The 14100-nt window shown below is 37.2% G+C and overlaps 1 protein-coding gene across 2 annotated transcripts in view; it reads left to right on the forward strand.

The window, feature by feature from the left end:
- Window positions 1–694: 694 nt before the first annotated feature.
- The window catches only part of ERCC6L2 (ERCC excision repair 6 like 2), a 140067-nt gene continuing 126661 nt past the window's right edge, over window positions 695–14100 (forward strand). The window contains exons 1-2 of one of the 2 annotated variants that reach the window (XM_007448290.1): window positions 695–781; window positions 5800–6224. In XM_007448290.1, the coding sequence (XP_007448352.1) occupies window positions 700–781; window positions 5800–6224 (507 nt within the window). In that variant the 5' untranslated portion in view covers window positions 695–699. The remainder of the gene's footprint in view (window positions 782–5799; window positions 6225–14100) is intronic. The other variant, XM_007448291.1, reaches the window with a different exon arrangement.

Genomic DNA, 14100 nt, shown 5'->3' on the forward strand with positions numbered 1-14100 from the left:
TGAGCGTCCGGCAACTCGACGAAGGAACCAAGCGCCTAATATAAGCCACAAGATACGATCGCGGGGACGACAGTCTCCTGCCAGGCCGTCACCCTCCTTACCGGTCCTTAAAAGACCCACTGCATGTCCACGCCCACGAGCATCTTTCTGCCTCTCTCGGAAACCACAAGAGCCGCAGCAGGCTAGCAGGCGATATGAAACTTCGCGATACTTGCAACTATCGCGGTTCTTTGTGTTACCGGGTTCCTAGAGGAAAGACGGCCGGAAGATCGCTCCGCCCATGTCAACCAATATTTTGTTCTCGTGAGATACCGAAAACAGCTCGGGAGCCAGTTCTCGCGGGATTTTCCGAGTCAGGGCTGGAAGTTGTGGTGGGTCCCAGAGGGAGGCCTATTACTGAGAGGGAGGTTAGGGGGTTGACCTGCCTGCTTGTTGTCCTCCCCCGGCGGCGGAGCCCCAGACGATTAGGTCAGCGCCGCCTTGCCAGCTTCCACAGCGCCCTCCGGCTCTGCCGCTGTCTCGAACGCCACCGGCCCTTCTCCCTGGACCCCGTCAGGCTCCACCTCTGCTCCCTCTCGTCCCGTGACGTCGGGCTTCGGGGGCGGGGGGCGATGTACAGAGGGCGGCGGCAGGTGGAGTTGGCCGCCGTCCGCCCGCCAGCCTCCTCCTGGCGGTCCTCCGCCGCCTGTCAGGTGTTAAATGCAACCAGGCTGCCAGGCCCTTCCCCCTGGCCAGATGGATCTCTCTGTCCCGAAGCCCCGCGCGGAAACCAACAGCAAAGGTATAAGCTTCGAGCTCCCCTCTCTCCCCAGACAGCTGTCTTTACTGCGTAGGGTTGGACCTTTTCCTGCCAGTTCCCTTGGGGTTGCGGTTTTACCCTGTGGCTACTGTGAGTGACAGCTGGAGATTGTGAACCACCTCTAGGGCAGGGACAGTTCTTTGTGATTCAGAGTTAAGAACCTGCACTCTGAAGTCAGACTGCCCTGGGGTCTAGTGCTGGCTCTGCTCTGACAGTCATTTGCTGAGCAACTTTGGGTGGTTTCCTCGTCTGTAAAACTGCGATCTTTGCTGAGTGAGTTCTTGTGATTATTAAATGAGATGGTGTTAAGCAAAGCAACCCTAAGTAAATGTTTGGTATTTTTATTCTCTGTTCTTGTATGCCTCAGTTCTTAGTGAATGGTAGATTTGTTATTAAGTAGGTGAATAAAGGTTGAGATATTTCGTTCAGTTTATTACACAAAGAGCTTAATATATGATGTACTGAGTCAGGATCACCTTTAATGGGTCACCAAGAGAGGGTTTAAGGAGGGTATGGTTATCTGCCATAAGTCATCTGGGATGGCTTCTTGACCCTAAATTAATAGCTTTCATTATTAATAGTGACATAACAAAAGCTACCAGATATTGAGTGCTTGTTCTGTGCCCAGAAATATGCTAATTGTTTATGTACATGTTTTCCTTTGAGGAAGATATTGATCTCATTAAATAGACGAGGGATTCAGAACTAAAGTTCAGAGACGTTTAAGTAACAAGCCTCAGCTCTGACAGCTAGGAATTGATGACACTATAACTCAGGGACCACAAATATAAATACCTGTAGAAACCTGGCAGGTGAAATAAATGGATGAAGCTGCTGAGTGGAGATTATAGTAACTGGAATGCTCATACCTCATTTAAAAGGGGCAGGGCTACTCAGTTCCAAGGAATTGTTCATTCACATGTGAACTGGTGCAGCATTGTAGTTACAAGTTCAGATAGCTTGGTTCAAATCCAGGCTCTGCCACTTTCTAGCTGTGTGACCATGGTTAACCTTTATCTGTTTCACCATTTGTAAAATGGAACTAATAATATTACTTACATGAAAGGTTGCTGTGAGGTTTAAATGAACTGCTACATCTAAATTGCATGCCTGGCACACATATGCCCTCAAAATGTTAGCTATATGTAAATATTTGTTAATTTGACAAGTATTTGAGTTTCAAACATTGTCCTAGGTGCCCAGAATATGGCAGTGAACACAAGTCCCTGCTCTGGGGAACTTATATTTAAGTTGAGATAAACAATAACAGACAGTTCATATTTTTCTCTGAAAATGGTATCAAGCAGGGTGAAGGAAGAGAGAGTGGCGGGGAGTGCTATGTTAGATTGGGTGGTCAGAGAAGATACCTCTGAGGAGATGCCATTTGAACAGAACCCTGAATGAAGTGAAAGAATCAGTCACTTTTGTATTTAGGAGGAGCGTTGGCAGAAGCAACAGAAATCTCAGGGGACTAAGGTGGGAGTATGCTTACCATGATTGAAGAATAGCAAGGAGGCCAGTTTGGAATGAAATCAGGAGAGAGGGAGGAAATGAAGTTAAAGAGGAACTCAGGGACCAGATCAAAAGGAGCCTTACCCCTATTCAGTCCAAAAGGAAATCATCCTAGTTTAAGCTATTTGTTCTGGAGTTTGAATACTGAGAGATAACCGCCGTGCTCAAACTTAACTCAATCTATTAATATTTAGTTTTAGAAATTACCCAAACTCAGGAACCAAATAGACTTCTGTAAGTTGTTGTGTGAAGCCCATGAGGATTTTGCACATGCTGTATGTGCCCTCTGACTGACATTCTCTTCTTAGATTTCCTTACTTTATTTAATTAATCAATTAATTAATTAATTTTTTGCGGTACGTGGGCCTCTCACTGCCGTGGCCTCTCCCATTGCGGAGCATAGCCTCTGGACACACAGGCTCAGCGGCCATGGCTCACGTGCCCAGCTGCTCCGCGGCATGTGGGATCTTCCCGGACCGGGGCACAAACCCGTGTCCCCTGCATCGGCAGGCGGACTCTCAACCACTGTGCCACCAGGGAAGCCCCTAGATCTCCTTACTTTTTAAACTGTTTCCTCAGTACCTCTTTCTTACAGCACTCTGTTCTGCCAAAGCACTTATAGCAAGTTCATGTGTGTGAACTTTTGAGTATTTGTCTTTCTCATTAGATGTCAAGGTTCTATGAGATCAAGGATGTGGTTTTGTTAATAAATTCAGCTCATTTATTGAATGCCTACTGTGTGCTGGTCCTGGGGATAAAATTTTGAAGAATACAGACATTTTCTTGGAAAAGATATTATTCTCTAGTGAGAGAGGCAGATAAAAAAAGTAAACATGATAATTAAACATTGTGATATGTGCTATAGAGGCAATAAAATAGTACAGAATAGTGGGGTTCCCTACTTTAAATAAGGTGGTCTGAGATAAAATCTCTGAGGCGATGACATAAAAACACCTGAGAAAAAACCTGCTTAATATGCTTGAGTCAAGGGAAAAATTGATAGATTAAGTTGGAGAGGTAAGTAGGGGAAGATCATACAGTCTTATAGGCCATAGTAAGGAGCTTGGACTTCATTCTTTGTACAGTGGGTCATTATTAAAAGATTTTAAATTAAAGATTTCCTAATAATTTATATTCTTAAATAGTCACTATTGCTGCTATGTGGAAAATGGATTGTAGAGGGAAATAGTGTCAGCAGAGAGAATGGTTAGAGAATGGAGAATAGAGAATGGAGTCTGTGGCAGTAATTTAGGAGAAAGCCAAGTTTGGCAAATTACAGTCAAGGCCGAATTCAGCCTGACACTTGTTTTTTTGTAGATAAAGTTTTACTGGAGCACAGTCATACCCATTTGTTTATGTGTCTGTGGCTACTTTTGTGTTACAAGGGCAAGAGACAGTATAGCCTGCAAGATGTAAAATAACAAGTAGCTAAAATCTGACTCTACAGAAAAAGTTTACCAACAGTTGTTTTAAAGTGATGGTGGCATGGAGGAAAGTGATGCCGTTTATTTTTCTTTTTTAGGTAGAGCCAGCAGGACATTCTGATGGAGAGGATGTAGGGACTAATATAAAAAGAGGAATAAGGGCTGACTAAAGGTTTTCTACCTTGAAAAGTTGGTTAGACAATGATGGCCTTTTTTTTTTTTTTGCTGTACGCGGGCCTCTCGCTGTTGTGGTCTCTCCCGTTGCGGAGCACAGGCTCCGGATGCGCAGGCTCAGCGGCCATGACTCACGGGCCCAGCCACTCCGCGGCATGTGGGATCTTCCCGGACCGGGGCACGAACCCGCGTCCCTCGTATCGGCAGGCGGACTCTCAACCACTGCGCCACCAGGGAAGCCCAATGATGGCCTTTTAATGAGATTTGAAAAGACTAGTTCTAAGCAAGGTTTAATCACTATCATTTTTGACATTGGTTTTCTTCATTTTAACTGTGTGGTACAGTTCTAGCAAATAATTGGTGTTAAATCATATATGTTGAATAATAAATAAATTAATGAATTAAGTCTTTAAAAATTAGAAGGCGTTTGCTGGATAGGTAGACAAAGCATGTGAAACAAATAATGTATTAAGAATTGTTGCAAGGCTTAATGTAGGTTTTAAGGCTCAAACAGTACTGTTATGAAAATAGGGCCCATCAACCTATATTTTATCCCTGTATAGTGAATAAATGTTTTATTTTCACATTAAAACTCTTGTCTTTTAGAATAATGTAACAATTCTCAAACAGTTTGGATGCAAAGGTTAGAGTGGGAGAACAGATTTTTTTTGCTGATTGTTATATAAAAACAACCTTATCAAAATTAGAATAATGGTTTTACTTTTGAGGAACAACTGATGAGGAATAGTATAATGAGCTCTTCTTGCTGAAGAGAATATAGATATACTAGTTATAATCATGAATGTTATAAAAGCCTAATTCAGCATCAATAGGAAGTTCCTGGGAAACTACCAATGATATATGATCTCAATGAGAAATATGTGAGAAAAATAATTCCTAGTATCCTTACAATTGTAGGTATACAATTCCTCTGGGATTCTTACTATAAGAAATTCCATTTGGGAAATTATTTTTACTTAATTTCCTCTTTTGGTACCTTTTAATTGTACCAACAGTATACTCTGTAGAGGCCCCCTTCCTCATTCACAGCGCTATATTTTCTGAATAGAAAATAAAATAGCTCTACAGTTAAGCACAAAATAAATTTGTACATAGAGACAAGTCAGACTCTTCAAAGAATAATAGGATCTTAGCAGAAAGAGATCTTAGAATTCATCTCTTTTTTAAGAACCTTGGCTCTTCCAAACCTAGAAGGGAAAAAGCTGTGACAAAGCTGGTACATATCACTCTAGTTGAGTTGGAGATTCCCTTGATTAGTTGTATACAGATTCAAGCAACATTTTAGAAGCAGCAGTATTGACCGTGAGAAGAAACAGCTGTCTACAGATAAAGGAGATGGAGTAACTAAAAAAGCAGACAGAAGAATCACAAAAATATTGCTGTTCAGAGGATTTTAGCTTACCTGTTACCAGGTCCTATTCAGTGTTACTCTACCATATCATGAACGTTATACCTAATGTTCATGAGTCATCATGAATATTGAAATAAGTGGTTCTCAATCCTGGCTGTGCATCAGAGTCACCTTTTGAATTCAGCAGTAACAAACCAAACACAATAATAAAACCAGATGCCCATGGCCCATATCCACTGAATCAGAATCAATAGATGAAGCATATATGGGAAGATTATGACACACAGCCAAGGTGAGAAAAACTGGAAATAAATTATGTACCCTTTATTATGATAATGTACTTGAGGAAAATATACTTTAGGAAAATATTTATACATGTTATAAGTATAATTTATCTTGTTTCAGATTTTGGAAAGGGTATTTATGTGAGGAACACTTTTTTCTCATAGCAGTGGATAAATGAGGTGTTACTTTATAAGTTAGATTTGGCAAGTTTATTTTCTCTTTTATTATTATAGTTATATGGCATCCAGGAGAAAGATGTCTCGCCCCTTTTCCAGATAATGAAAAACTTTGTGAAGCAAGCATAAAATCTATCACAGTGGATGAAAATGGGAAGTCATTTGCAGTCATCTTATATTCAGATTTTCAAGAAAGGAAAGTACCTCTTAAAAGACTTCAAGAAGTGAAATCTGTTAAAGATTGCTCCAGGAATTTTATATTTGATGATGAAGATTTGGAAAAACCTTATTTTCCAGACAGAAAATTTCCATCATCTGCTGTTGCTTTTCAATTATCTGAAAATGGAGACTCTATTCCTTATACTATTAATAGGTATTTGAGAGACTACCAAAGGGAAGGAGCCCTGTTTCTCTATGAACACTTCATCCAAGGAAGAGGGTGTATTCTTGGTGATGACATGGGACTTGGAAAAACAGTACAGGTATTTATTTTAATTACTTCAATAAAGTCATACATATTATATCATATATATTACATACATGAATGGATACCATATGGTAATTTCTGTTTGTATCGCAGACCTTATAATTGTTTCGTGTGTGTGTGTGTGTGTGTGTGTGTGTGTTTGTCTCACACAGTACTTAAGGAGATGGTGTTTAGTCATTATTTTATCCTCAATATTCATTTAGTACCTATGAAGTACATTATTTAAAACGATGTTATAGTATAACTTGACTTGTTTTTACCTTTGGTAATACTAGTACTAAGATATCAATTATATTTAGAGTAACTTAACTTTCTTAGTAATACCTTATGGAAGGAAAGCATTCTGACATTTGTTAAGCTACATAGCATGGTTAAATTGACTTCTGCAGGCCTTTTGTGCATATTGTTGGAGTTTATCATAGCATAAATTTCTTAGCCTGGGATCTCTGGGCCACTAGGAGTTCTATTGGTGGACTTCAGAGAGGCCTCCTATTTCTCTAAAATGTGTGCCAGAATTTGTATATGTATATACTTTTCTGCAGATAGGCTCTATGTTAGTTATCTATTGCTGTATAACAGATTATTCCAAAATGTAGCATCTTAAAACAATACACATTTATCATATTAAAGTTTCTGTGAGTCAGGAATCTGGGTACCATTTAGCTGGGTCTTCTGGCTCTGCCTTTCATAAGGCTGCAGTTATTTCAAGGTTGGACTAGGGAAGATTCAGTTCCCAGCTTGTGTGGTTGTTGCAGGATTCAGTTCCTTGTGGGTTCTTAGACTGAGGCCTCTGTTTCTTGTGAGCTATTGGCAAAGCCCTTCCTTGGTTCCTTACCACATGGACCTCTTCATGGTGCTTCTCACAGTGTGGAAGCATGCTTCAACAGGGAGAACAAGTGATTGGACAAGAGAGAGCACTACTAGTGAGACAGAAGTCATGGTCTTTTGTAACCTAATCACAGAAGAGACCGCCTTCATTTTTGCCATATTCACATCATTAGAAGCAGGTTGTGAGGTTCAGCCCATACTGGGCTGAAGGGGAGACATTAAATAAAGTCGTGGATACCAAGAGGTGGGGATTATTGGGAGCCTTCTCAGAAGCTGTGTACCACGAAGGTTTATAATCCAAAAAGATTAGAGTTCTGAACCTAGACTTTATACTAAGCAATCACTCTGGATTTTCAGGAATGTTTGTCTAGTGTGATTAAGTCCTTCTGTGTTTCCATCTTTACAATTGAATTTAAGCTACTTTATTCTTTAAGACACCTCCATTGTTAGTGGAGTTCAAAGGTAAGTGAAAAATTAAGTTTAACATTTGAAAATAGCCAAATAATAGCTATGTATAAAGCTCTGGTGTAAAAAGCTAGGGTAAAATTAAGTCTCTCAGTAATCATAGTGTGTTTCTATTAGCCATAATCTATTTTCCTTTAATCTCGGGCAATGCACATAGTTCTAGGCTTGCACATTGAAGGTGTTAAATAATTGCTTGTGGAATAAACGAATTTACTTTCTCAGGAGAACAGGTTCCAAGAATAAAGATAGGAGCCTTTTGGAAACTACCATTTGTGACCAAGATATGCAGATGAATATTAAAGGGAATAAATAATAAAGCCCTTCTGTGACTGTCTTTACATATACTTTTTTACTGTTTTTGCCCATGCTAGAATGTTCTTTCCCACATGTCTTTGACTAGTCAATGCCTATTCATCTTCAAAATCAGAAACATGAGGGTGCTACAAAAAGTGACCTGCAATTTGGGCAACCCTACCCTCAACCTACTAAATACAATTCAAATTCTTCTGCACATTTTAGGCTCATATTAAGCTTTCATCTTGGAAGCTCATGTCACAAAGAAATTCCCTTTATTTTACATTTTATAAGATTATTTAAAAAGTGATTTTACTGCACAGTTTTATATTATCTGACATCCTGAAATCATTGGAAGGCTTTGAGTTGTATTATATGCTATGACAGTGCTGCTATGAATATCTTTGAGGGCTTACCTTCTCAAGATTAGGAAATAATTTTTGTACTAATTTTGATACATAGCTGGATTTATCTGATCCTTGAGGACCTAGTTCTCTGGTTATTATTCTTGTAACTCAGAAAAATAATTTCTACATAAATAGGCAGTTTGGGGAGATCCATTTAAGATAGAGCTTCTGTAGATAGGATGACTAACCCAGTTGAAGAAATGTGAACAATAGTTAATGAGTTCACTAGAATTTCAAAATGTAGTAGAATTAGGTGAAAATGTTCTATGAAAATAGACCATTGGCAATTACTCTTTGAACTATAGTAGTAACTTCTTCATTTTGTTTTCCTTTTTTCTGATCTCATCCCTTAAGTTTTCCCCTCGTATATTCTAACTTGGCCGTAGTATGAAATTGAGCTCTTCTTTTTAAAAATGCTTGTTTTACATACCAAAAAAGTTTGCTTCCCTCATTCCGAATTGAAAAGTGGGTAAATTTAATATTTTACATTCTTCAAGGGATGAGGATTTCAAAATATCCATTTGATCTACTGACTTGGAAATCATTGAAATCTTTGAGTAAGAGCCATTTTGCTGGAGAATTGGGGGCACAAGCCAGAATGGAGTAGGTGAAGACATGGACACCAGAAGTATGCTCATCTCTTTATATGACCTAGTAGTAGCTGAAGGAGGATGGGATTTCTTTTTTGTTTGTTTTGTACCATTTGGGGATAGGGGAAGTTGAGTATGTTTAAAGTGAATTGAGAGGGAATAGTTGCATATACAACATACATAAATATATACATGCATATGCTTCATACGTGCATGTCGATGAACACACAGACATACATAGATATGCAAAAAATGGAATCCCTACTACCTTACAAACTGATTTTTTCTCAACATCTTGTTATGAAGCTTTTCAAACACATAGAAGAGCTGGAACAATTGTACAATGAATACCCACATACCTACCACCTAGATTCTGTTAACATTTCATTATATATGGCTTATTCACATATCCATCCATCCCACCATCTTTTGTTGAGTTTTAAAGTGGCATACATTAGTATGTTTTATCCCCAAACACTTGAGCATGCATATCATTACCAAGGTTCAATATTTAATTATAATTCTTTTTTTCATTTTGAAGTAAGATTTACAATGAAATGCAGAAATCTTAAATGTACCCACAATTCCATGAGTTTTGACAAATACATGTCTCTGTGTAATCCGGCTAAACTGTGTAAGCTCTTTCAGGATATAGAGCGTTATAACTCCAGAAGATGTCTTCACGTTCCTTCCTGCCACCCCCAAGAGACATCATTGTTTTGCTTTTTTATATCATAGATTAGTTTTGCCTTTTCATATAAATGGGATCATACAGATGTATTCTTATATAAGGCTTCTTTTACTTAGATAATATTTTGTGATTCATCTTGTTATTGAGTGCATGGGTAGTTTGTTTCTTGTTACTGCTGAGTAGTATTGCTGAGTTGTATGGATGCTGCATTCTGTTTATCCATTCTCCTGCTGATGGACACCTGAGCTATATCCATTTTTTAGCTGTTAGAAATAAAACTGTTAAGAACTTTCTTGAACAGTCTCTTGTGTATCCCTTTCTCTTGGGTAAATAATTAGGAATGGAATTACTTGGTCATAAGGTGATGTGTGTTTAGTTTTGTATGAAACTGACACTTTGGAAACACTTTTCTTTCACTCCTATCAACAATGTATCAGAGTTATGGTTACTCAATAACCTCACAAAATTTGGTTTTGTCAGTCTTATTAAATTTTTGTTGGGTGTGTGTATGTGTGTAAGTTTGTGTGTTGTTTACATATTTTATTAAGGTATAATTGACATACAATAACTGTGTAAATTTATAGTGTACAATTTGATAAGTTTTACGTATATTTGCACCCAAGAAATGATCACTGCACTACCACAATCAAAATCATATATCTCTCCAAAAGTTTCCTCATGTCTGTTTGTGCCCATGATTTTTTCAACACCAATAATTCTATCACCACTGTTTTCACTTTTAATTTTTAATTGGACTAAGAAGTTGAATTGGGAAAGAATGCAAAATCCTAGATTTTTATGAAAATTTCTTAGTGTTTTACAGAAATCTCACACCTAATTCAAAGGTAATTTGAAAATGACTCTCTATATATTTACCTGATATTTAAACAGCTAATGTAACTATAATAAACAATTTCAACTGGAATATACAGGTTTGGGAAACTGACCTTTGATAATCAAACAGCTCAAATGATAGGAATGGAGTTGAATGGGCATTTACTATAAGGCCATGTTTCTCAAAAGTGTGATTTCTGGACCAACAGCATCAGCATTACTTGGAATTTGTTAGAATTGTAAATTCTTGGGTCTTATCCCAGACATACTGAATCAGAAACTCAGGGGGTGGGGCCCAGCAATCTGTGTTTTAACAAACCCTCTAGGCAATTTGAGGTCCACTAAAGTTTAAAAACCGTTGCTCAGACTATACATTTTTCAGAGGTGATGGAAAACTTGTTAATCTGGTGAGTTGGTTCAGTGAAGGTTGATTAAGAGAGTGTTTAGTCTATGTGAATATTTATACATAAGATGACCATTTCATTTGTAAAATAAAATTTTAGAAACGATATTAGAGATAATCTTGTTCAGCTTCTTTAAATGAAGAAACTGAGGCACAGGAGTACTAAATGGCTTCCCTCTATGGACATATACAGGAAGTAACCATTTTAATTTCCATTCTAGTACTTTTCCCCCCTTCTTTCTCTTCCCTTTGCTGCCTCCATCTTGCAACCTTTTGTTCAGCTTTTAATTAACTGTATTCATTCATTCAATTAGTTGACATTTATTAAGCACTTAGCGTGGTCCAGGCCCTGTGATAGGCACTGAAGAGCCTAATATAAATGTGCATGATCACTACCCTTACAGAGTTCACAAATGATGATGAAAAGAAATGTAGTTAAGGGGCCATCACCCAGTCTGATATTCCAGTGGAATTAAGTGGAGAAGCAAGCCTGCCTGGGGGTGTCAAGGAAGGCTTCCTAGGAAGTTGGTATTTTCATCCTTTGCTTTTTTTGTTGGGTTTGCTTTTGAAAGTTCACGAAAATTTAAAACTAATTTGAGTGATATCAGTTAGGACGTTGAGGTTTTTTTTGTTTCTTTTTTTCACTGATGGCATAGTTCTAGTACAGTGTTTGAAAGGTTTATCATAAAAGAACTCATACATTGAATCAAAGTGATTTTGAAAATCTTAATTTGGTAATTAGCTGTCATAGGCACAAAGTCTTAAAACACTACTATTAAATAAGTACATATGTGTTTTACATGTTTATTTCCCCATCTGCTATGTGAAGAAGATGGTATTAGTACTTTTTGAGCAGCAGAGGAGAGATAACATTTTGAAAACTGTAAAGATTTTCTTTGAATCTTTGTTTTTATATTATTTGATATTATAAAAAATGTCATTACTATACATTTTAAAAATATAGGTATAGTAAACCTCAATCCTGAGAGAAATGGTGGGATTGCTGATAATTATAGCTTTCTTAGGTTATTGTCAATACTTTTTTTGGATAATATGATCTTTAGTTGATTCAAAAGCTATACTAAAATTTAAAATTTCTTTAGATCACAAGTCATGTTGTTCACTCAGGAATTTAGTAATAAAGAAAATAATCATATTGTCTTTATTTTCATTCATGGAGAAAATGCCATGACATCCAATGTGAAAGGTGAATTAACCTCCAGAGGCACAAAGCCTTTAATGCAGAAACAAAAATGTCTTAGCATTTTGACGATAAATTGCTTTTCTTGTTTTGGCATGTACCTCAGGTTTTAGGAGTAGAACTTTGTAAAGATAAATGTGCTAGGCCCCCTTTTAAAACAGCACTTTGTTGTTTTTGTTGTTTAAAGCAAGCAAAAATCATACTTTTTGAAGTATGATTCCAAAGTACTTGCTTATACCTTTTTATCTCCCAGGGAGATGAAAAATAAGGCAAGTAGGCTTTTTTTTTTTTTTTTTAATCCTATAAGAAATAAACAATTTTTACTCTGCCTTCTGTTGGTCTAAGAGGAGGTTTGTTGCGTTATTTGCCTGTCTCTGACTTATGCTATATATCATGAGCTGACTGTGTATGAGAAAAGCTGGCTTATAAAAATGTTTGCCTGACAGTTTCGAAGGAACGCCTGTAAAAACAAAGTTTTCCCAGAGTGATATATCATTTCTGAAATGCAGTTTTTGGCCTTTTACTGTTCTATAGGTGGCTGATTAAATAGTTTTTTGTTCTTTTCATCTTTAACCATAATTTTAGAACTGCTGTATTCCACATTAAAGCATGTTCTGGTTTTTTTTTTTTAAGGTTAGTTTTGTAAACCTGCATTGTAAATATGTTGTTCTCCTGTGAATTAAGATTTTGATAGACCTCTCCTATGCTAGTATAAGAGATAGAGATGGCTAGATCTGCCCCAAAATTATGTATTCCCTTTGCCTTCTTGGAGTTGTGGCCAAATGACAAAGAATACGTTTCCCAGTACCCCTTTCATGTCTTGGGCTTGTCAACAGAGATGAGGGTGGAAGTGATGAGTGCTATTTACAGTCTTGGTACATAAAATCCACCTGTGCTGTTCTTTGCATTCTCTCTCTCTCTGTCTTTCTTTTGGATGTTGACACGTTACTGCTAGCATTACCCCAATATAATGAGCTAAAAAGTTTGTCAGTGGTTTTAAGTTAGTCTCTCTAGTTAGTGTGTATTCTCAACTAAATTCAAATTTATTTTCATTTCAACTTACATTTTAGGGGGTAGGTGAATAATCTGTTAGGAGGTAGTGTAGACTATTTTAAAGGGATGCAGAATTTTTCTTTAAAATCATTAATGTATTTAGTGAATTAAGTAAAGCTAATCCATAATTAGAGCTTACAAATTTAATCATCTTTTATGGAACTTCTAAAGATGAGATTTTTCAGTAAAATAGACATTTTATATATCTTTGTTTCACGGAATTTGACAAGTTAGAGCTAAGATTGTATATCAGATAGATGAACAGATTGAATTATGAATTATCATAATTAGGACTATATAAGCATACCTCAGAGATATTGTGGGTTCAGTTCCAGACCATTGCAATAAAGTGATATCATAATAAAGCAAGTCACATGAATTTTTTGGTTTCCTAGTGCACGTAAAATTTATATTTACACTATGCTGTAATCTATTAAGCATGCAATAGTGTTATGTCTAAAAAAACAATGTACATACCTTAATTAAAAAAATACTCTGCCACTGCTTTATCATCTAAGTTTATGTAGTATTCTAAATCCTTTGTTGTCATTTCAACAGTCTTCATAGCACCTTCACCAGGAGTAGATTCCATCTCAAGAAACCACTTTCTTTGCTTATGAATAAGAAGCAACTCCTTATCCCGGTAGTTTTCTCATGATACTGCAGCAGTTCAGTCACATCTTCAACCTGTAATTCTAGTTCTCTTGCTATTTCCACCACATCTGTGGATACTTCCTCCCCTGAAGTCTTGAACCTTACAAAAGTCATCCATGAGGGTTAGAATCAACTTCCGAATTCCTGTTAATGTTGATATTTTGACCTCTTTACATGAATCATGAATGTTCTTAATGATATCCAGAATGGTGAATCTTTTCCAGAAGGTTTTCAATTTACTTTGCCCAGATCCATCAGAGGAGTCACTATCTATGACAGCTATAGCCTTATGTAGTATATATTTTAAATAGTAAGACTTGACAATTGAAATGACTTCTGATCTATGTGCTGCAGAATGGATGTTGTGATAGTAGACATGAAAACAACACTAATTTTATTGTACATCTCCATTAGAGCTCTTGGGTTAACAAGTACATTGTCAAAGAGCAGT

Source organism: Lipotes vexillifer, unplaced genomic scaffold (genome assembly GCF_000442215.2).
Source record: "Lipotes vexillifer unplaced genomic scaffold, Lipotes_vexillifer_v1.1 scaffold252, whole genome shotgun sequence".
Lineage (NCBI taxonomy): Eukaryota > Metazoa > Chordata > Mammalia > Artiodactyla > Lipotidae > Lipotes > Lipotes vexillifer.